Source organism: Dermacentor variabilis, chromosome 8 (assembly GCF_050947875.1).
Source record: "Dermacentor variabilis isolate Ectoservices chromosome 8, ASM5094787v1, whole genome shotgun sequence".
NCBI lineage: Eukaryota > Metazoa > Arthropoda > Arachnida > Ixodida > Ixodidae > Dermacentor > Dermacentor variabilis.
In genome coordinates, this window is record NC_134575.1 from 151,192,234 (window position 1) to 151,206,591 (window position 14,358).

A 14,358-nucleotide genomic window follows, 5' to 3' on the forward strand; every position below is an offset into this window, starting at 1 on the left:
AGTACTCGAGTGTAGTTAAAAGTTAATGTTCAAATGATTGATCAGTTCGAATTACGCTAGTTCTGCCCATCGGGGTTCCACTGCATACTCATGAAGAGTTCACGTTTTTCTCATACAGTCAAATCCCAGCACAACGAAGTCCACTTCAACGAAATTTTCCCCACAACGAAGATTTTTTCATTCCCCATCTATGTCCCATAGAACATAATGCATCGAAATTCTGTCCAAAACGGACTACTTCACAGAAACATTTTCATTTCAGCAAAGTTTCTACAGAGCAGACATGAGTAAAATTATTTAAACTGTAGCTCATCGAAACCCCTAAAACTGTTTTTTCATGCCTTGACAAACCATTCACCTTGATAGCTTAAAAAAAAAGGAAAAAGAAACTGGAGCTGTTCGGGCCATGACGCAATGTAAATAAAACAGAAAGCCGCCATGCCACATTGGTGATGGCGATGGAACGCGCTCTTTATGGAGGAGCATTCGAGCTCCAAGGAAACGTTTGGGTCATATAGGTTAGGAAAATAGTGTTTGTACAAATAACATATACAAAATAATTTAATTTTTGTACTATTTCTAATCATTTTCTACAAAGTTTTGTGGAAATGGCTCTGGTGTACAACAATTACTATACGAAGTAGCGGTTACGAGGTCAAATCCCGGTAGGCTGCAATGAGGCGTTCGGGTGACGCTTACTTGACAATGAACAATTGCATACCATTTGCTCATTGTTTCTCGAAGCTGATGAATCGTCAGCTGAAGCATGTCACAGCTGACAAAGAAACGCAAGTTTTTGTCGGTACAAGAGAAGGCTCAAGTTATGCCTAGGCTGAAGCTAGAAAGAAAAAAATCGGTCATCGCGAAAGAATTTGGAATTCCGGCGAGCTCTCTTTGGCAATATTGAAGAGCAAGGATGTCATAGCCAAAGCGCTAGCTTCAGGGACATCAGCGAACCACAAGAAAGTGGCTCAGCCGGTGCACGAAGCCTTGGACTAGGCAGTTTACACCTGGTTCGCGGAGACACGGGCCAAGAAAATTGCCCCTAGTAGTGATATTGTGTGGCAAAAAGCACTGGATTATGCCTGCATGCTAGGAATGGATGGAGGCCAGCATAGATTGGCTGAACAGATTCAAGTCACTCTACAGCATCATCGGCAAAGTTGCAGCTATCCTGCAAGACTATGCACCATCGGATATTTATGATGGCGAGAAGACCGGACTCTTCTACGAGATGCTGCCCACTAGGACCCTGGATTTTAAGGGGCTGTTTTGCCACGGGGCAAGCACAGCAAGGAGAGAATAACCATGCTCCTGTGCGCTAATAGGGACGGTTCAGACAAGCGGCTGCTTTTGGTCATAGGAAAAAGTCATTAAGGACACGGGCAGGCCTTGATGTTTTTTGTGCACTTAATATTTTTCCCACCGAACTGCACCTATATCGTTCAACCCCTCGACCAAGGGTTCATCCAGAGCGTCAAGCGGGCCTACCGTGAGCGCCTCATTCAAAGGCTGCTTCTGAACACGCAGTTGGCCCGCGAAACAAAAGTGGACCTCTTTATGGCGCTCCAAAGGATTGCCGCTTCGTGGTGCCCAACGAAAAGCGCCATGCAAGAGTCGCGTCGCATGTCGCCTGTGTATTTGGTAATATTGCAGCGAATTTCCACGGCAACGAAATTTTTCGCAGTGCCCCTTCAATTTCATTGTAGCAGGATTCAACTGTAGTTACCTTTACAACAGCACATTTGGCAGAACTTCAAGAAGAGAAAGCAGCCAGAGAGGAATTTGAAACTGAATAGTTTATTACAAAGTAGGCAAGGGGTCAGGTATACATGTTGCAAAACATGTTGTTGCAACATGTTGCACATGTTGCATCCTCAATGCTTCATGTGTTGTCAAAAGGTAACAGAAACAGGAAATGTTGTGCATGCGTGGGTGTCTGGGGAACAAAACAGCCGCTTGTGTTGCAGGCTCTGCAGTACCTGCGCAAGGTGTGCAATCACCCGAAGCTGGTGTTGAACCCTCAGCACCCCGAGTACAGCCGCATCATGGCCGGCCTCCAGCAGTCCGAGTCTTCCCTCTCGGATATCAACCATGCCGCTAAGCTGCGCTCACTCAGGTGAGGACACTGTGTACTGATGGCCGATGGGCTGTCTCGCTGGTAAAATTCATTTGCTACACTGAAACCTCGGTACTATGAACACCACATTAACGAACTCTTCAGAAATCCCCAGCTTACTTCTTATAGTTTCAGTGTAAAAATATTTCAGTTCTACGAACTTCAGTATACCAAACATTTCAGAACAATGATCGTTATTAAGTTTCTGTGTCATGTTAACAACACCTCAGTACTATGAACTGATATTCCGAAATCTGGCTATTCTTAGATTTCCGTGCACCTTTCACGGCAGCCGAAACAGTAGTCTAGCAGACAAAAACCTGAAACGACACTCAATAAAAAATAAAAAAAAAAACACAGAAGCGAACATAAAAAAAGAAAAAATCTATTCTGGAGGCAACAATGCATCGGGTTCTGCGTGCGCATACTCCGCTGAGGCAAGCGTCGCCTAGTAACAGGGGTGCACCCTTTCTTTCTTTCGCCCTCCTTTCTGCACATGCCTCTTTCTTTCGTGCTTCTTTTTGCTGCCGTACTAGCCATGCGCATGGAGAGATGCAACCTCTGTACAAGCGGGGATGCCACACAGTTGCACTTTCCGGACGGTGTCGTTTATGGGCACTTGTGCTTTGAAATAGTTTGTGTGTCCGCCTCAAGTGAAACAGTTCAGTCAGTCAGTCAAACATTCAATCAAAAAGTGAGCTTTATTTAAACAATTCAAGGAATGCGCACAAAAAAATTTGCGGACCAATAGCCTATGTGGCTAGTAGCTGGTCAAATACACAGAAGTACATATACAGGTCAACCAAGTACATATCTGCTCAATGAGTAAGAACATTATTTACATGAACAAGTACTTTTTTTTAAAGGAAGAGCTGTTACGTTTGGCTAGACAAGAAGAAGCATTCCCATCAAAATTTCTGGTTACTTTTATTTCCACAGGCATAGTGTTCCAAGTTATAGTGCCAAAGAACTTTAATAATCGTTCACCGTAGACATTGTTGCTATAAGGAAGGTTTAAGTTAAACTTAGTTGCTTGCCTGGTGTTTGCACGTGGGAAGTTAAATATGGTGTTGGGTAAGGGAAAGTGGTGTTGAGTATCTTGTGAACTAAGCAAGTGATCTTATAATTTCTTAACGCCATTAAAGAAAGAATACGAAGGTCAGTAAACAGAACGCTGTTTAGGTGATGAACTAAGGAAAATGTTATTATTCTTAGGGCACGTTTTTGCAACTGCGCTATAGGTGTTAAGTAAGTTCTATATGTTAGGCCCCTTATTTCACAACAATAGCTCATGTGGGTATGAAACAAAGAAACGTATATGCAATGAACCAAAGCAGTTGCAGTGTCCACGGCAAGGAATGTAAAAACAAACAAAAAGCAAGAGACATTGTGCTTTGGAGGTGACACGGAGCTTCCTTTTTGTTCTTAGTTTTCTCGGCGCCAGCGTCTGCTTTGCACACGTCACTCACGGTGCTTTGGTGTGCGTGGCAGTAGAATGTATGGAAAATAGCAACAGCGTGCGCCGAGAGCCAATAGTGACGTTTTTGTAGGTAGCTCGCACGGCGACACCTTACGAACTGATAGGTTGATGGGTGGAACGGTTCATTTGGGACTTTCACTCTAACGACCTTTCAGAATAACAAACAATTTTCCATAGTCCTGCGCAATTTGTTATATCGAGATTTGACTGTATAGTGCTTAAGAACCCTGGAAAAAAAATTTTAGAGCGCAGCCCTCGGGCGGTCGTTCCTGTGGTGAGCGTCGGTGTAACAGAACAAACGAGCTCAGCGGAGGGTGAAAGAATGAACGCGGAGTGCAGCGGGCGACGAAAGACGCTAGGAGGAGGGCATGGTGAAAGCGTGAGAAGAAAAGCGTAGTGTGGCGACAATGGCTACGAGATGGCGCCAGAGTAGTGTGCTGTCAGGATTGGGGGCTCAATCCCATCGCTCGTAACCCGTTGTCAAGATTGGAGTCCGGCATGAATTAGAAGGTAGCTGGCCCATGCCGTCGTCCAACTTATCCACGCTGAGGACGTTGATGAAGGGAAAGACTGCTTCTCATCGAGAACGAGGAATATGGGTTTATTTACAGTATTTACATGCAGTTCATCAGTCTAGCATGACTGCGAGAGAAAGTGCGTCAGTCTAACACGACTGCTTGAGAGAGTGTCTCTGTCTAACATGACTGCTTAAGAAAGTGTACCGAGCATCTGCACAACAGCAGCTTATAACCACTCGGTCCCCCCTTGATTCCAAGGGGACGGAAACATTCGTCCAGTCATTGTAAACACGCCGCCTCTCCCCGGGACGGCTTACACACACACACGCGCGCACACACACACAGGTGCACGGTCCGGAGCCGACGTCAGAGGGGCTTCGTAGAACTCTGAGCTGACCCTCGAAGTGCACCCGGGTAGCCATTGTCTTACGTCTTGGTCGGCGCGTGGGAAGGGGTCTCCGACGAGGTTCCCGTGGCAACTCCCCCACTCATAGCAGATCAGGTCTGCCTTGGTGAGTTCGGTAACAATAGTTGGCCCGCCGAACTCATTCAGTCACAACGGTGGCGTTCCTTGAAAGTTAACGCCGCCGCCGTCGCAACTGGCTCGCAACACTTGCACCTCAGCTGGGCCGTTCTTAACAGCACGTCGTCTGGGAGGTCTGTCTGCTGTGGCAGGTGTGAATCGCACCCGTGCGTCACCCACAGGCTGCCTCTTGCGATCTCCAGGTTAGCGAGGTAGCCACACCACACTTCGTTTCGGTTGCAGTGTGCCGCACAAGACAGTCTCCACAACAGCCAATGTATTATCGCGCAACAAAAACGTGTAGAGCTGCGCTCAAATTTTGCATTAAGGAGTATCGCAATGTTCGGTGAATTTTTATTACTGACTCTAGGCCATGAAATTTATAGGAAATATTTAATCATGAGTGCTTATTTCAAATGTACAATTAGTTTTTTTTTTTTTTTCAAGGTAATGCGAAACATTGTCGCAGTTCTTGTGTTATAAATTTGGGATGTGAATTGCAAGATATGTAATGCAGCAAGAGAGCTAAAATTAAACATCTATGTTTTTTAATGTTCAAAGAGCTCTTTTGAAATGTTTGTATCTTTATTCAGGCAAAGTTATGAAATTCTAAAATTCCAAATCTGCAAATGTGGATTTTTGTTGGTAATTTCTACAAGATTCATAATGTCACAGTGTCCTAAAACTGACTCTCTGACTCAACAGTATTCAGGCAAGAAAAAGATGAAGAGAATTGAATGACTAGCAGGGAAAAAGTGCCACTCCTAAAATTACAGACCTGCAATTGCAGTATACTTGAGAAAAATGCAAAGAACCAATAATAACTGGAAAAAGGAATATACATTTCAACCATAAACCAGAGAGTTGTAGCACAGGCAGGGAACCAGGACACAAGAAGGCAACACACGTATAGGCGTACATTTAAAGCTTTAAGGTAGGAAATTGATAATCACATTAGCTCAGAAAGCCCAAGGGGAGTAATGTGAAGCACGCTTTTGCTGCGGCCTGGAATGCTGCTAAGGATGCAGGCTTTCTGCTCAAACTGGCTGTCCAGTTGGCTTTCTCGACTGCTCTCTGGCAGCCTTGGCATGTTTGCTGAAGCTGCTTCTCGGGTGGTATAAGTGAACAAGACTCGTGGTTTCTGAGGTTGAAACACGTTGTAGTTGTCTCAACAGCAAACAGCGACGCATTCGTCTTTCTGCGCCATGTTCCAGATGACCGAAGGAAGTGTGTCATTGGCGTTCCAAGTCATTGCTCTCCGTAGCACCTTTTTATCTGACAAACGCTTGTAAACCAGACGTAGTCCGTCACAGCCTCTGGCAAGTTGGGCTTGCTCTTTGGTGGGGCTTGTCCCGTGCAATGGCTGCATTATATTTGCCTTAAGAATCAGGGCCACGGGGACAAAGGCTGCGGTTGGGCTTCTCGTCGGTAGAGATTACATGAGATTGCAATGCAATCTCATGTAATGCAATGTGCATTATCTGCATTATGTGCAATCATTATGTGCATTGCATTATGTGCAATCTCATGTATTGCAATGTGCATGTGGTCCACATTTCCAGAATGGCATTTGAGAGCCCAACCAAAGTAGCTTGGAGATAAGGTTACCAGTCGGACGGCTTTTATCACTGATAGGCCCTCCACTCTACCCTTTGTGCTTTTCCACAAAGTTCCCCACTGCAGTCCCTATGCATTTTTGTATATGGTTTGAACAGGCCTCTTTTTCCGCATGCATGAAACCATACACTTTTGCTTCATTGATGGTGTTGTGCGATCAGCTGTCCCCACCACAAAGCATGGCTGTACATCTGAGGCCATGAAGTGAAAGGGAGCGCTGAAATAAATCATTGCCACCTCTACTTCCATCTGGCCAGCCTTGGACAAGGTGTCCTTTTTTGGCACGATTGCCGCGATTTTGGCACGAATGCCATGCCTATCTGTGATATGCATTCGCCTGCAATATGAGCTGCAACACGCTGCCCGTGGTGTAGGTGGTCCCAACACTGCATATGGAAGCAACCACATGTGAAAAACTGGTGAAGTAAACACCCTGTCAATTATGGGGACTTATTAAAGAAAATTCTCGTGTGTTGGCACTGCTGTGCCGCCCCCCTTTGACCGTTGCAGCTCATATTACAGGCAGCTGTATGTCCCCAAGTGTGCCAGCTTTCATCAAAAGACACTGCATTGCTCCCTGGGTTACCACAATTGTCAACTTTGTCGAGGTTCTTGACTACATTGGCACATTTTGCTAAATATCCAGTGCAGGCTCGTGTTGCTCCTGCTGGATTTCGTTTTGTTTTGAGGAGCGGCTGAGAGGTCTTGTTGCAAAACACCCAAATGGTTGAAACCTGCAATAAGAAAATCGCTGGGGAAAGTGAAAAAATTCGCTCGCAGGAATTTCAACGGCGCAAGAATGAGACAGAAAAGACAGGGATAATGTGCATGGTACACAAAGCACAAAACCTAACAAAGTGTCATCAGCGTCTTCACGTGTGGCTATGCAGCAATTGGTTCTGCTCCGCATTAGCCTATGCCATCATGCCCGCCCCAAGGGGGGGGGAGGGGTGTTGGGGAGGAACGCCCTCACTTTGCCAAGGGCTTGTATGTAACGCGCACCTGTTTGCCGTAACCTAAAAAATGAAAAGTACTTTACTGTACTGTGCACCTCACTCTTTCGTGCAGAAATACAACTTTCTCCCATTTGGAAAAACAGATTTACTCCCAATGCATTAAAGTTGCGATGAATAAAGAATGTCGCAGTTTCGCCCAAAAGGTGAAGCATCAGTTGCAATAGCAAATTAATAGACAGCTATTAAGAGTAAGGATAGTAGTTTTATAGGCCGTGTACAAGCTTGTAAACATTCACTGATTAACTGAATTAATAAGCATGGTGTCACGTGCACACAAGCAAACGTGAACACTTCTCACTTGGCGACCGCAGAAACTCTCTAGCAGAACGCTGGAGTGAGGAAGCGCGGTAGTAAGAGCGAGCGAATTGACCCTCGTGCTGCCTCTCGCTTCAAAGCAAGCTAACCAACAAGAACACAGCACGGTGCACCTAGACGTGTAGACTCTGTTCCCGTTGCAGATCGCTTTCAAAATAGGGGCCGCGCTGTATGCAGCAGCTGCGGGAGTAGAATTCCTCTCCTTCTGTTAATGCCAGTCCCACACGCAAGTTTTGGGAATTCCGAATGCCTGTGATGCAGCCCGATTTCCGCCCGTCTCCGCACACGTGATCGCTTTCCTTTTAATGCAGCATTGTGATGAACTTCGTGTGTCTTTGCATTCGGCACTTCTATGCCGCTAGAGTAAAGTAAACGCACAAAACGAGAAGACAGACGGTAAACTGACCTAAGCACACATACTGCAAGACGTGGAGGAAGCGACGGCAGCTAAGCTTGAAGTGCGTATGAGGCGGCCATTTTTAAATGTCGATGGCAATAAGGTAACGCAGATTTAGGGTCGTACTCGATTCTTATGTGCACGCAATTTTAGGCCCTGTTCTATCAGAAAAAAAGTGCATGTTAGATTCGAGTAAATATGATAACTTTTATGGGTGCTCGCCAGTGATTCGAAAATATTTTTCTGCCTTGGGATTTCGTTATCGTCCTTGTTTGTTCATTTCTTGTGCTCTGCGTAGCACGTGCCCCACGAACATTAGTCTCGAACAGGTTGCATTTGCTAGTGGCACCAACAACTCGTCACAAGCTCCATTCTAAGCCAAGTTTGCCACAGTTGCCGCACTGCACCTTTGGTTTTACAACTAGCCGTACTCCCACGTTTCCCATTCGATCGTCACAGTTCCACGGCACACTTGACAAGTCGTAAATTTCATTAAAATGTTCACCATATCGAAGTTGACGGTAGTGTACGTAGTGGTCGATGCACTTTTAGTACAACACTCGCTTGTGAGAAAATTCACCTTGTGCTCCATCATATTTTTACAACTCAAACAACCACATAATAATTTACAAATGAAAAAAAAAGAAAGAAAAACTGAAGTAAGGCAAGTGCACAAACGGGGTGATAATAAAAGGTAAAACAGTAAAACTCGATGCAATGCTTGGCTTGACAGGTTTGTCGAAAGGTACATTCGTCAACAGGGGCCCCCCCATTAAGTAAGCACCATTCTGGCCCAGCGACATGTCCTTCTGCGGTGCTCCCGTGTGTTGCAGGCAGCTGTTGCTGGACTGTGGCATTGGGACAGCGGCCCAGCCCGAGCAGGAGAGCGTGGTGCATGCCCACCGGGCCCTCATCTTCTGCCAGCTGAAGGGCATGCTCGACATCCTGGAGAAGGACCTGCTCATGTGAGTGCCAGGGAGATTGGTAGCTCACTGTTGCCAGCTCTACTCTGGCTTTGGCGAGCACAGACCTTAGAATTTGAAAGAACGCTGGACTGAAAGTCGAAATATACAAAGATTTGGTGAAAAATACTAGAAATTTTGTTTTTTCAAGGTGTTGACTGTTCAATGAAGGTTCGGATATGAGGTTTATTAATGAAATATCCACTTAACAGCTGCTGATGATTCAGTTACTGCACACGCTTACATTTGCGCTCCACGAATCCAGCATGGGTTGGCAGCTTCTTCGGGTGAGGCACTTTCGTAGGAAGTTCTGATGTGCTCGCTCGATGCAAAACCTTGCGCCACTAGACCCCTACATGCATCGAGCTGGCAGGGCGTCGGACCCAAATTAATGTTGTCCTTTTTCTATTGCGTAGTGTTTCAAAAAATGCCGACGGGAAACCAAATGGAATCGAGCTTTAGGCAACGCCAAAATACGATGCTGCCACAGCAAAACACGATGCTCGCTTCGTGCCGCCTGCAGCAGGCAACGGCGGCACGTCTGGGTTATCGCCTACGAAAAGCGCACAGTGTGCTTCTAGTTGCCCCATGCACTCTGAAACAGATAGGTGATGCAATGGGATTGGCAGGGTGTCTACCAACCAGGAAAACGGGGAATTCTCAGGGAATTTGAATAGTATGGAAATACTCAAGGAAAACTCGGGGAATTTGTGCTTCTATCAGGGAAAATTAGCTGTAACTTTATTGAAAGAAAGTCGTGTTAATGCTGACTCCAGTAACAGAGGAATCGCAACGAATCGTCATTGACGCCGTGCCATCGGCACGATGTATTGCCAGAGTAGTTAATGACCGATTTTCCAGACGCCCGATTTTTCGGACATGCCCGATAATTCGCACGGCTTTGCGGCACCACCACGTACCCCATATAGTCAATGTATATTGCCCTGACTGCAGGTCTGAAATGGCATTAAAGCCACCACCGCCGCCATTTTGATCATCTCGCCGCCTCGAACCGGCACTCTCGCTCGCAGATCCACTGGCCGCCGTAGCCACCACCGCGGCAACGTTAGGCCTAGCTGCTTCTACGTTTGCTATTAAGCTCCTTGCCGTGCGGTGCCGTGTTTTTCATTGAAAGAATTCGCCGCTGTCAGCAATGGCACCGACTCCTGCTTTGTAATCCTCGTGATTGGCTTCGGAGCTCGCAGAACACAGCACGTTGCGTAATGCCAATCTCCGAAAGTTGGCTTCGCCTCAGTACAGCAGTGTTAGGAGGTGAAGCATAACAAGCGTAGGAAGGGGCAATTCTCACGAAACACAGTATGTATTCCGTAATCATACACGCGTGCACCCCCGTCTCCTGTCACAGTACGAGCGCTGGCATGCCTAATAAGTGCACTGGCATGCCTTAAGCGCTTTTTTGGACGTTCCTGTGGCAATTTTAGCCCTTAAAGGGACCCTGAAACGCTTTTGACGATTTTCTACAAACGTATTGAGTCGTTAGAGTAGGTCCTTCTGATCATTGATTGACACATCTAAGTGCTCCGCGTAAAGCGTGTAATTTATTATAAGGTTTTAAATATGCACATCGCTGCCGATCGCAGCGCACTGCTCGGCGCAATTTTAAGCCGCCCCTACCCATATGACCGAAATCGCCCATTCGACGTCAGTGGGGCGAGCTATCCGATTGGCTGACAAGGGCGCGTGATCGATAATTTTTCCAACTTTATGGTAAACAAATGATCTTCGTAATAGTTGGAATGTTAGTTAATTTGCTTTTATGAAAAGAAAGTAACATAAAGAGAATGCACAAGAATAATTTTTCAGTACACTTAAGCACTTCCGGCACACAGCATGTGTCGTCTGCTTGTGTTACAACGTACTCCATATTGAAGAGAGCTCCGCGGTCAGAGTCGGTCTCAGTCTTTTCGCGAGCACTATGATTCGACTTTGTTGCTTTGTGGACTGCAAACGTAGCGACTGGCAATATGTCAAGCTGCGACATCGTGTCCCTTTGCAAGGCAGCGTACGAGCGAACTGGCTGCTGCGCATCGGACTGCCGCTATCCGATCGGCGCCAGGATTTGCGCGTTTGTGGCCGTCACTTTACACCGGAAGATTACTAACGCAATAGTGTTTCCCGAGTCCGGTATTAGGGAAAACGCAAGCGCAAGGGGACAGAGTCTGGCCGCTTGACTTTGCCGTAACGGGATGAGCCATGAGTTGAGCAGAAGGGCAAATGCGAATGGTCTGCACGGTGCAGCCACCTGGTGGCACAGAGCTCAACCATACACAGTAGCAGCAACGAAGTGTATTCTTCTTTGCTGCTGGTGTGTATTTTTCGCAGGAGTGTAATCATGAACACGTTTTTATAAATGTTTAAAATGTTTTACACTTGGTTAGAGCAATATCAGCGCTTTGTTTGGCTGGTTAAAGCGCTGCACCAACAAGTGTATGGACCGTGCAGACCGATCAGGCCGCTCACGTACGTCTACGCTAATGTTCCTTCATCAGCTTGAGTTTATGCCTACAGTCATTTGCCGAAATGACCAGCTTGCCTGTGGTTACCGGAATACAAGACACGTTCGGCGCTACGACAGAATGCTCGCAACGCACGCTGCTTCGATAGCTCTCGCTTGGGGTCGACGGCCAAGCGGCTAGCGGAGCGGCCTCGCGCGGGCGGGGGCGGGCTCCAAAACAACCGGAAGTGGACGATGTGACTTCGCATCGTGACGCTGAACCAGTGAAGGCGGAGCTTAGCCCCACTCGCTCGGCGAACGAGTTGAGGAGGAAAAGCATGGCTAGGGAGGAGGGTAGCTTCTAATCGCTTGTAGCTCCATTAATACGTAACGCTTCACCTAAATTGTGGTGCGAATGTTCTACTTAAGCTGTACCCTACGCGTCTAAAAAATTTGTCCGAACCGTTTCAGGGGCCCTTTAAGAGCAGGTAAAGATTCATTTCTTTTGGACTGCCAGATTTTTTGGATGTTTTTGCGGCCCGAAAAAGTCCGAAAATCGGACGTTGACTGTACAACTGACCAAGAGGATGCATCAAATAATCGATGGGATGAAAGTAGGGCAGAAGGCGGATGAGAACACAAAGGACCGACGCAATGAGGAAGTAACGGGAAAAGAAGTTGCCGCCGCCTCTTTGAAGGAGCTTGAGCTCAAAAAACAGTGTTGGCTGACACCGAGATACAGGTGTCCCTCATCCTAACCAAAATAAGCTCTTTAAAGCAGTGAAACCCAACACTGAGATGTTGTGTACAGGCTGAGAGTATGTCACGACAGTTGAGGTTGACTGAGAGAGAATCTTAGTTGTGACAAAGTTCAGGCCTCATACCGATGAGCTTGCTATCAGTTGATAGAAATAGCTCATATTCAAAAAAATATTTACTTATAAATGCATCTCCTTTTCATTCGAATTTGAAAATGTTCGACCCAATTTGGAATGAGTTTTACGATTTTTTTCGCTGTGCATTTTACTAACACCTTCCTTCTGTTCTCATTTCAAATAAAATAGATGTTACTCCTTACTATTAAAACTGGATTAAGTCATTTCTTTGTTTCAACATGCTTACTAGAGAGTGACAGCATCGGGCACCATGGTGTCAGCCTGTCTTGACATAAAACAAAGTTCTGGCTCATTCAGGGAATTTGGAAATGTCAACTTGGTAGACACCCTAGATTAGCAGCGATAGCTGTGAATGCAATGTGTGACGACCCGTGAGGAAATTTGTTGCTGATGCTGGAAGCAGGAACTGAGTGCGCACCAGAGTTTTCATGGGAGACGGGCCTGCAATTATTGTGAGGAAGCTGCGGTGGCATGCGGTTACATTTCTCGATTACATGCACCTCGCGCCTTTTCTTGTTTACACGGGACGTAGTGGCTGGAAAATGTGTCATACGATCACAGTTTGGCAATGTATAGAATGTTGGTGCAGGGAGTTTGATTTCCGGGAACAGTAAAAAAGAAGCACAACTGTATTGGGTAATTTTTTGTGTTCTCGATTGCGAATGTTCCTGCCGAGAAATTGTACGAAATGGGATCATATCAGTGGGGTTCCACTGTATTGCAATGCCATTTCTTTTCATGTTTGATAAAAGGTCCGAGCGACACTGTGCCTAAGCTACCACCAATGTCGTCAGCGGCAGTTGATAGGAAAGGAATAAAAACGAGCCAAAAATTTCTGTACTGGCCCCGTCCCTCTAAGGGCGAGTACAAAGCCTCCCAGCGTTCCCGTGCGTACAGTACAGCACCACAGTGCCACTCTTGCACCTCGTCGATCCCGTCTCGTCTTCGGCGCAGGGCACACATGAGCAGCGTCAGCTACCTCCGCCTGGATGGCAGCGTGGCCCCGGGGCAGCGACAGGCGCTGGTCCAGCGCTTCAATGCGGACCCCTCCATCGACGTGCTGCTGCTGACCACGCAGGTCGGTGGGCTGGGCCTCAACCTGACTGGCGCCGACACGGTCATCTTCGTTGAGCACGACTGGAACCCGATGAAGGACCTACAGGTGCCCCCTTTTGCACTTGTTCTTCCAAGGCAGAGTAGAGCCCCATTGGCATGCTCATTCAAGAGGCACAACATTGCGTGAAACACATCCCCCCCATAGAAGAGGCATAAATGTGCTTTCAATGACGTGGTCACAGATTTGAAAAAGGGTGCAAGGCTTTTTCCATTTCTTCCTTTTCTTCCTATTAACCTGGGTTCTCATGGGGTTCTGTATGTTTGCATTGTGATACATTCTCGGAATCTCGCATTTTTCTAGACAGTGGGCTGAGCGGGTGGTGTGAATAATGTTGCAGTGAGCGTTCAAGATTCTCTTTTCTGAGGGACGATGCTGCGTTACAGTTGCGAGTAGTTTGGCTCAGAAAGACGGGGCATGCAGGACGACATCATTTTGTCCACCACTGCGTGTGTGGTGCCAGTTTTCCAGGTTGCTTTTGTGCGACCTAATAGTCCTCTCTATTGTCCCTTTTCACTAACATCCATAAGATGAAGTGTGCAACCTGTCTCAATACTAGCTTTGGATTTACGAGGCAGGCATGAATGTGTCATGGCCCAGTTGCATGTATGGCAAAGATGAACGGCAGGGTAGTGTCACGAGAACTTGCCATGACCCTTTAGATTTCAGAATCTTTCATCGATGTCACATTGCACCGAATCTGACAATGAAACTGCACGGAAAGCGCTTGCTCATTATCGTCAGCGCCAGCTACGCACAGAGTGGTGATTGAGTCACGTGATGGACGGTCCTTTCGTCGGTCACGCATATTGGCCTTATGATAACCCACTTGCCATAAAGTTGGCATAGCCCTTCTGCATATAGGAGAAAAGGGGGAAGGCATAACTTTCTCTGCAATAAATAAAAGATTGTTCCAAACACAGGTCCACTATTAAGCTGATAACCG

General features: G+C 46.6%; 1 protein-coding gene across 2 annotated transcripts in view; it reads left to right on the top strand.

Annotated features, from left to right (window-relative positions):
• Hel89B (histone acetyltransferase 1) overlaps positions 1–14,358 on the top strand; it is a 392,774-nt gene that overhangs the window by 358,713 nt on the left and 19,703 nt on the right. For both annotated transcript variants that reach the window (XM_075703080.1, XM_075703081.1), the window contains exons 35-37: positions 1,971–2,119; positions 8,819–8,950; positions 13,253–13,460. In XM_075703080.1, coding sequence (XP_075559195.1) covers positions 1,971–2,119; positions 8,819–8,950; positions 13,253–13,460 — 489 coding nt within the window. The remainder of the gene's footprint in view (positions 1–1,970; positions 2,120–8,818; positions 8,951–13,252; positions 13,461–14,358) is intronic.